General features: G+C 33.8%; 1 protein-coding gene across 1 annotated transcript; it reads left to right on the top strand.

The window, feature by feature from the left end:
* Nucleotides 1–4,004: 4,004 nt before the first annotated feature.
* Nucleotides 4,005–9,698, top strand: CDC42EP3 (CDC42 effector protein 3). Its single transcript, XM_015816000.1, has 2 exons — nt 4,005–4,051; nt 8,454–9,698. The coding sequence occupies exon 2, from the start codon at nt 8,738–8,740 to the stop codon at nt 9,506–9,508; it is 771 nt and encodes a 256-aa protein (XP_015671486.1). The 5' UTR covers nt 4,005–4,051; nt 8,454–8,737; the 3' UTR covers nt 9,509–9,698.
* Nucleotides 9,699–10,181: the final 483 nt, after the last annotated feature.

Below are 10,181 nucleotides of genomic sequence, written 5' to 3'. Positions count from 1 at the left end.
TTACTTGGGATATTTAGGGTATTAACCTTTAATTATATAAAAGATTAACATAGATGGAGTTGCCAAGCGGCACCCAACCATGAAAATGTTGAATCAGCCTTCTGTGATTCATCCATACAATCTATTGTTGGATACATCATCCCCACCCATCAAATTGTTTCTTTAATGGTGCAAAATAGAGGAGGGATTCCTACTGTCCCATATATTCCATCTCTATTTTGCTGCCATTATGTACATAAAAAAGATTAAACCTGGAATAAACCACGGCCACTCCATTTGGGATTGTTGATGCTAATTCCCACAGTATTATTATCCATACAGTATTTGGCGTTTACTGATGTTTAATAAACATCAAGCTGTATTTATGCTACCTGTGCTGAGTGGCATGTGCACTTGCTGTAATCTGGATGTGGGAATTGATTGGGAGTGTGCTGGGCAAACTAAACTGGAAATTATCTATAGCAATTTTCCAACACATGTAAGGATCAGTAATAAACAATGCCCAACAAAAAATGTGTTTTTGTCGTTTGGGTATATTGTGCTATATGAACATTATGTTCTTCAGAAAAGTTTAAAATGGAAATTCGGACATAATTTTTTTGTTAAACTTTGGCATAAGCAGTAAAGATTAATAGAGCAGATTTTTTTTAAAAAAAATAAATAAATAAATTTGGTTACTAAACAAGGATATCCCTCCAATTTGTTTCATCTCATTATAGAAATGTTAACAGGGATTATTAAAATGAATAAGAAGCTTCATGATTTTCATTAAAAAAAAACTTAATGTAGTGTGATTGCAAATGACTATTGCATTTTCCATCCAAACTGTAAAAATATGACTCAGATGAATAACTTTCATAGTCAACATTGACAAAGAATTTCAAAGATGTATTTAGTCTAGTTGGATTTAGCTGTTTAAGAACAACTATAAACAGGTTTGGCTGCATTTAAAACAAAATTTAATTTTTATCTTCATTTTCATAAGTACTAGATAGAATAGCTATTCTATTCTGTTCTGTTCTGTTCTGTTCTGTTCTATTCTATTCATTTCCTAAAATGCAGTTCCTTTTTCAAGTGCTTCCAATTCACTTTATATTATTTGATATTTTACATTGCAAAGAAATTGTTTACAGAGTTGTTTTTAAAAAACAAATTGGTTTTTTAAATTTGAAATAATGTGATACTTTTATATATATTCAGAACTCAAAATATGTTCACTGAGTTAGTACAAGTTGAACTCTTTCTGTTAGAACAGTATTATCGATTTGATAATGGACAGGTATAAAAAACATATATTAAAAGTTGGGAAAAGGTCAAAAATATTTTTAGCCTTTTCTCCTCTCATTCTATAATCACCCACAGTTTAAATATGTAGATGAATTTTAACTAAAATGTGCAGTGTTAAAGGAATGGAAACATAGATTAAGAGATTTTATTATTGATGAGAAACCTAACCTTATTAAATTCATTTTGCCGAAGACTTAATCACAGGTTCCAACCCGGTCAGATTATGTAAGATTGTATTGCTGTTTCTTCTTATATTTATGAAAGCTTATCAATTAAGATTGTTCATAGTTTTTGAAATGTCTTTACTATTATTCCCAAAATTTAAATGAAAGTAACAACCTTTTTAAAAAGTCTATAAATGGTACAGAAAGAGAATTTGAGATTTGTTGTTAGTGATTGAGATTGAAAGTCATTTTTGATACAAAATTCTCTTCAAATATATTTTGGCAAAATATTCAGGAATTCATAGATGATACTACAACCACTCAAATATCTATTATATTTATCAAGGTCTTTCTGGATTAGCGTTGGATATGTTATAACATTAGTACATATTGGCATCTATGGTGACAATTTCCATTTCGTTAATTCTCTTGATTAACCAAAATTTGATCAAAGGTTTTGAGGAAAGGGAAAATGTATAGCTTCATGAAATCCATTAATGCTAATGAACCATTTGGATTACCATCAATATGGCACAATGGGCTTTGTGTAAATTGCCAAATTTACTGTCGAAAAATAATGGAAAAATAAAGTACATCATCTATCATTCAGGGATAAATTGTATTTAAAACACAGAAAATACTACCAGCAAAATTAACAATTCAACAAAACATTTTGAAGAACCCTTTACTTAACAATTGGTCAACTCATATTTGGCCTCCCTTGTTTAATTATGGTAATAAGTTACCTCTGCTATGGATAATTTAAAATTAATACTACAGGTGAATTTTTATATACTGCCATGCAAATTTATGCATTTTTGCTCATTTTACTTTCTTACTATTTTTTTTTAATTGTGATCATCATGTCATATTTTGACATATTGTACACACATACACAAACACACAGAGAGAGAGAGAGAGACACACATATAACTGCTATATTTGGATTTTTAAAGGCAATTCTGTGCTACAAAGGCTAACATAGATCAGTGCAAGATACATGTGGCATGCAGAGGTGGGATTACTGAATTAAACCTCCAAGGCTAATATACAGAGTAAACATTGCCTTATGTAAAATATAAGCAATAAACTAGCTTAAAGATAATGGTTTGCGTGTATTTTCTTGCCTGTCTTTTCAGTAATTCAATGCAATATTTTGAATCTAGTGTGATGTTATTTCTTGCGTTTTTGAAGATATAAAACTGGTTTCATGCTTTCTGCACCAGCCATTATTTGCACAGGTTTCTCAGATTTATATGCACACAGTTTTCCACAATAGCCTTACAGTACTAGTGTCCTTTCCTGGCAGCTATTACACAAACATTTATACTAATCTCATAACATTTGAAGAATAACTATTGATGTTGGGCAAGGAAACTCTACAAAGTCATAATTTTCAGGCCTATCCAATTTGTAATGGGTAAATGGAAAAACTCACAAGCCTACTGAAAAAGTTCAACTCTCACCATTCCAGTTTCATAACATTTATACCAATTTCTGCTCATGTTTACCTTAAATCCATCAACAAACTTGTAAATTTCCCACAGTAGGTTGAATAGCAGCTCACAAATCATATATGGGGACTCTAGCAAAAGAAAATCCAAGTGTAAACTAGGTTATTTATAATTCATAAATTTTATTTATTGATATATTCTCCAGTCTTACATATTTGGATTATATGGCAAAAAATTCTTGAGGCTGCAACCCTCATATTCTCTATAATTTTAATATCTAAATATTAAAAATAAATTGATTGTTTTTTTTAAATGAAGAATAAAAACATTAAATATTTATACATATAGTATTTCTTTCTAATGACTGCTTGTCTGCTTCACTTGAGATAGAGAAAAAGACAGAGATAAAGACATGCCAGTTCAATTATTTATTTAAAATAATGCTTGCAACTCTCCCCACGCAGATGGTTTCATTAATGAAATAAAGGTTCAAGCCTATTGATTACAATAAAAGACATTCAAAGTGAGATTTAAGGAAAGTTAGTCTAAGCATAGCTATTTTAAAATAAATCCCACAGATGTAACTGAAATTTACAAACTGAGAATACCATAAATATTTTTAAATGGTCAACATGACTAACTTCAAACTTACCTAGATCACACTAATAGTTAAAGTCTTTTCTTTTTAGGTGCTTGCCTTATTTCTAAATTTCCACATTCTGTTGCAAACTTGGAAAAGAATTGTGTAAATCTAAACAATGAGTAACGTAGCTTTTGTTATCTAGCTGTGTTCTAAATTGTCATTGTCACTATAGTTTTGTAAGTGTGGACTTCATAACTGATTTCAGTATTTCAAATGAAATTTTCTCCTAATCAGTTAGTGAACCTTACATAATCTATAAGATAATTAATGTTCATATTGTTGTATAAAACCTGTCATTGGTTCACATGAAATGATTTGAAATAAGTCAATGGAAGAAGCACTGAAGAGACAGGAGAGGATTATAAAAATATAAAAGGGACATGTGTATTTAAAAAAATACACGTTTATCATGTATAATATTATTTCAATTTTGCCTTTTCTTTTCTTTCAGATCTACCCTCTACTGCTACGACACAAACTTTGCAACATTATAAAGACAAAAGGTGAGCTTTTCCCATAAGTCAATCTGTCACAAACAGTTAATTTGTTAAATTAAATAGCAATAGCACTTAGACTTATATACTGCTCCATAGTGCTTTACAGCAGGACTTTTCAACCTTTTCACCTTGTACCACTTTGAAGATATGGCAATATTCAAGTACCACCAGTCGCCTAACAATGTGTCAAAAACTTGATTACCAAAAAAAAGGAAAAAAGTGATAAAGTACAGGTAGTCCTTGACTTACAACAGTTCACTTAGTGACTGTTACAGCAGCACTGAAAAAAGTGACTTATGACCATTGTTCATACTTATGACCGTTGCAGCATCCCCAGGGTCACATGATTTACATTTGGATGCTTGGCAACTGATTCATATTTATGATGGTTGTACTGTTTCAGGGTCATGTGATCATTTTTTGTGACCTTCTGACAAGCAAAGTCAATAGGGAAACCAGATTCACTTAACAACCGCGTTACTAATTTAAGAACTGCAGTGATTCACTTAACAAATGTGGCAAGAAAAGTCATAAAATGGGACAAAACTCATTTAACAAATTTCTCACTTAGCAACATAAATTTTGGGTTCAATTGTGGTCATAGGTTGAGGACTATCTGTACACCAACTTACCACACTTTTACTGGGAAACTTGTGCCTGTTAATCTCTGCACTGTTCTATCCCCTTCTCTCCCTCTGCTTGTCTCAAAGAAGCCTCTCCTCCGTCCCCTTCTCTTTCCCCATTGTCTTTTTTTCTCTTCCTTTCCCGCCAAAACCTCCTCCTTTTATATCCTCTCCTTTAACCCCCCTCCTCCTCCTTTTCTCTTCAGTGCAGCTCCAGCTGACTTCTTTCCCCCAGGCTGCGTACTGCTCCTGGAAGCACCAATCAGTTTGAGCCATGCACCAATCCTGGGCGCTCAGCAGAGCCCCGGCAATACCGCAGCTCCAGCTGACTCTCCCACAGGCCTGTGCAGCACTGCAGCCGCTTTAGCTCATTCCCCTCTACACTTACACTTTTTTACAGTGTTTTTCAACCCGTCATACGCATACCACCAGGTGCTCAAGTACCACCAGTGATACATATACCATGGGTTGAAAAGCACTGCTTTACAGCACTCTCTGAGCAGTTTATAGTGTCAGCATATTGCTCCCAACAATCTGGCTTCTCATTTTACTGACTTTGGAAGGATGGAAGGTTGAGTCATCCTTGAGCCAATCAGATCAAACTCTTGGCTATGGGCAGAGTTAGCCTGCAATACTGCATTCTAATCACTGTGTCACTTTGGCTCTTAAATTAAATGCTTATTAAATACACACGTTTAAATGCACACATATTTTTCCAGTCACATATTTTGAGGGCTCAGAGAGGCATCTTCAGGATAAGAGATATGTGGATTGTGTTATGCTTAAGAATGGAGGCAAATATATATAGCAGGATAATTTTGCAGGATCCAAATTGGGTCGGTCACCGGAACCAGAGGTTTAGTTTTCCACGTTTTCAGTTCCTGAGAAGTTCCCTGAGGATGGGCTCCAGTACGAATCCGAAAATTCAGAAGACTAAACATCTGGTCCCGGTGTCTGACCCAGATTGGATCCTGTGTTATACTTTAAGCCAGACATGTCAAACCCACGATGTCATGTGACGTCGCTCAATGTATCGGAGCTTTTTCCCCATTGCCGGCAATGGGGTGGGCATGGTTTCCTAGTGACATGTCCGGCCCGTGGGCCGGCAGTTTGACACCCCTGCTTTAAGCTGTTGTGTTCAAATTCTGAGCATTTAGAGTAGAACCAGGGTAGGATATTTTTACTGCTTTATGCATTTGATTAGAAAGATTTTTATTCCAAATATCTCTAGAAATATCTCTAGAGATCTATTTCTTTACCCTATAAATGATTTGTAAAAATCAAAATGAATTAGAATAAGGACATGATTTTGATTCTAAACTGTTGTCCCTTAAATAAGTATATGATTTAGGTATTTTTGATCAGCTACTTGATTTTTTGCCCAAGGCTGCAAGCAATCGGGTAGTAGTCTATGTGGAGTGCTGCCTACCACTTAAATTGCAGAAAATTTAGCATAGACTATGATTTTTAAACATTTTTGAAAACAATAAAATAAATCCTCACAGGAAACAATGGAAGCATAACTTTGTTCTTACCCATTGAAAAACAGTTGTTGTTGTTGTTTTTAGATTAGAGTATGTTATCAGGCCCTTAGCTAACAGGCATATCAGACAAAGAGGACTAATCTCTTCAACATTCTTTTCCTTAGCACATTTTTCAGCTTGAAGTTACAGAAGCCCAGAGGGCCACAGATTATGTTTCCTTCTATTTTCAATACGGATTACCATCCAACTTTTTTCAAAAGATGAAATAATATCTGTGGTATATTTTGGATTTTTTTTATCCTTGTGGGAAGCAAGGACAGAAAAAGCAACCATGTATTTTTTTTTTACTGCTTTTTAACTGTAGGAATAATAATCAGATCTGAGAACATGAAGAGTGCAGGCATACTCTTAACAAACCTTAACAAACCAATTCAAGCAATCTTAAATATATCATGAGGGACCTTTGCATGATTGATTGATTCTTCTTAAAGTTTGTTATTTTCAGAATTTGACTTCAAATTCATAATTTAAAGACATTTCTATTTCTTCTCTTATTTTTCAGTGTTCGTCTTTCACATATTACTACTAGAAAAACTATTGCCTAACTGTTCCAGTCTTTGCTGTTACAGAAATAACCTTATCCTCCATAATCTTATCTATTTTTTTTGTTGCATTCCTCCTTAATCTCCTATTTGCATTTTCAGTACATGTACATATTTACGGTATCTGTTCCTGAGCTCCAATTTCTGCTTTTCTTTAATCTCATTTGTTCTGTCAGATCATCCTTACTCTTGAGAGCATTCCTGTTCTACCTATTTAGGTATATTTTCCTGTGATTTCTCTTAAAAGAGCGCTCATTTCCGTTTTCTGGTTATATTCCTCTGTTTATTGACATTCTTGATTTACATAGCTTTTCTTATTCTTTCTTGCTTGAAGATAAAAGCCTGTATTCAGTCATTGTGCAGGCCTCTATCTCATTGCTCAAGGCTTTCATCCTCTCTCTGGTTATCATGATAACTTGTTGTGAAAGCCATTTGGATCTTTTCCTCATTTAATTGTTGGGAATATTTTCTTTTCCCTTGCTTTTCACAATACAGTTCCTTCTTGAAGGCAGTTGGCTTCACTCAATCCTACAAAGTTACATTTTTTTCCTTTTCCCCATGGTAGGTTACTCTTAGTTTCAGCATATTTTTCTTTCTTATGTTTCTAATATTTGAAAATGAGTTATTTACTATATATTTAGTTAAGAGCAACATTCTGAGAATTTTGAAGAATCATGTTTTAATTTTATAGGACTGTGTTGTTGTGAAATTTAAGGACTTCTGATTTAGAATATTCAGTTATTTCTTTTTCTATTGTTATATAATTGGACTACATTTTTGTATATTTCTGGTAATTTTTTATTTCTTTTTTTTAAGTGCCTCCCTTTACTTCATTTTATTATGGGAAGAGCTGCTTATACTTTTGTATGTATTAGAATAACCATTACTTAGCGTGTGTCTTCTTTATGAAATATGTTAAATTCGGAATAGTAAGTTAATTTGAATCCTTGATTGAAATCTGCTTTCGCATCTTTTCACATCTACTTGTTTGCTGAGGAAGCTATTATTCAACTGGTTACTATAACAAGTCTAGATCTCAATGGGTGGCTTTTAACTGATAATTTAATCAGGGTTTCATTTTGTTAAATTGTTTTGCCCTAAAATTGGAAGCCAGCTGCTAAAAGCAAATTTGTATAGGAACAAAACATGTCAACAAGGTTTGAAACTACAGTTTTAATACTAAGATTATGATTTCAATATTTATATTTAATCTCCACTTGCAGCCTGAATTTTCTGCATCTGTATGTTGATGTGCATACACATATACCACACAAACCAGGACAGCCACCCCAACTCATTAAACTCTCTGCATGAAATAATACTTGAAAGAGAATTTGCCAGATTATAGAAATAGGAAGTTAGACCCGTATTTGAACTAATCATCTGGATGAGTCGAATGTCCTTAGGTATGAGCGCTAAACATAAGAATTCCATTCCATGGTAGAACAAAAAAACGAGAATCCAAAATAGTAAATCTATTAAGATAGTTATGTTTGGTAACTATGTCCAGGGAGCCAAGTTAGAAAAAAAAGGCTAGTTAGCTCTTAGTTAGATTTTTTTTATCTTGCTTAACGAAGAAACGCTACTTCACAGAGCTAATCATGCCAGAACTATTAAAAGTACCATTTATTGTTTCTGCAATAGAGATTGAATACATTATAGACAGTAAATACTAAGCTTTTTTTGTTTTATTTTACAGGGTTGGGAGAGAAAACAACACAGCATTCTAGCTGCCTCAGTCACCTTGAAGAAACATACTATACATAAAAACAACCCAGCTTCTAAAATTTTGTTTGTGAGACAGAATCAGTGGCAGTTATATGAATGTTTTTATAAATGATGCTGCTATCAATAATGTAACATAGATTTATACTATACATAAAGGAGTTGTTGGAGAAAAAGAATTTGTACGCCTAGAGTATTTTGAACCCCCTTTTTTTAACAAGGAAGACAAAGTCTTCTCTTTCCTCATATTGTCAAAAGATGCCAGCCAAGACACCCATCTACTTGAAAGCTGACAATAATAAGAAAGGAAAGAAATTCAAGTTGAGGGACATTTTGTCTCCTGATATGATCAGTCCACCTTTGGGTGACTTCCGCCACACAATTCATATTGGGAAAGAAGGACAACATGATGTGTTTGGAGACATCTCTTTTCTGAAAGGAAATTATGAGCTTCTACCTGGAAATGAGGGAGAAACAGCAGCCAGCCAATATGAAGGATGCAATGAATTCCTAAGGGCAAACAGCACTTCTGACTCAGTGTTTATTGAAACTCCTTCTCCCGTCCTTAAAAATGCCATATCGCTTCCTGCCATCGGTGGTTCTCAAGCCCTTATGTTGCCCTTGTTGTCACCAGTGACATTTAATTCAAAGCGGGACTCGTTGGGACCCCTGAGGAATCCCAGGCATAGTTGTGAGCCGGTAATGGAAGAAAAGTTGCAGGAGAAGAGCAAACACTTGGAGAATGGGAAAATATACAGAGATGACATCACATGGAAGCAGAAAGCGCCAGCATCATATTATACTAATGGAACAGACAGCCATTCAACTAGCCATTCAGAACAATATACCAAATGGCAAACAGAGGAGTTCCTTGACAACCCTCATCTTTCATGTGATCAAACCAAGATGCAGCCTAAATTAGACGACCCTCTTTCAGACCTGGCAGAGCCCCTCCTTTCTTTGCAGCTTGACCTCGGACCCTCACTTTTGGATGAAGTACTGAGTGTAATGGACAAAAACAAATCATAGAACTTGCTGCTTTGTGCCATCTCAGTTTTCTTCAAAGAAATATATTTGAAATGTACAGACACCATCCATCCAATGTCAAGCGATTAAAGTTGCAATCTAATGCATACTGATTTTTGCAATCGTTTCCCAATGTTTTTGCTTATTAATAAAAAGGTGTCAAGCCTCAACTCATTTGAATGAGAAAAATAAGTAAATATTTAAATATCTCAGCTATTGAGAATAAATGGAAAAGAAATAGGCTTACCCTCGGATGGATTGTGCCTTTTGTTTGTATATAAAAATTGGTTCTTTTTGCAATTGACATGTTTTCTAAAAACAAATGACTTTAAACTATTTTTTTACATATTTTTTAGCATGGCAAATGTTTTCAAATGAGTACATATTTTAATGACACAATTTTCAGCTGTATTAAAATATTTCATTAAAACAAGAGATGTCAACGTAATATTTGAACTTATTCTGAAAATCAGAAAGTGTTTGATTCTCAAAGATTCCATGTATGCTAGGCAGAGGTTTTATGAAGTAAAGTAATAATAATTAGTTCAAAATTATTTGTAACTCCCCAGAATGATGAAATTCTTTTTACTAGTACTACTATAACTATTGTTGTTATTATTATATTAGCAATGTTTTTCATTCTGGCTGCACTGTTATTGTTTAGTGTTAATGTGTA

This window comes from Protobothrops mucrosquamatus, unplaced genomic scaffold, assembly GCF_001527695.2.
Source record: "Protobothrops mucrosquamatus isolate PMUCROS unplaced genomic scaffold, P.Mucros_1.0 scaffold393, whole genome shotgun sequence".
Taxonomy (NCBI): domain Eukaryota; kingdom Metazoa; phylum Chordata; class Lepidosauria; order Squamata; family Viperidae; genus Protobothrops; species Protobothrops mucrosquamatus.
The sequence above is the reverse complement of the archived record's forward strand: the minus strand, read 5'-3'. Positions and strand labels throughout refer to the sequence as shown.

Excerpts from the sequence above, each read along its gene's own strand:
- CDC42EP3 (XM_015816000.1), top strand. The coding sequence starts at position 8,738 with ATGCCAGCCAAGACACCCATCTACTTGAAAGCTGACAATAATAAGAAA.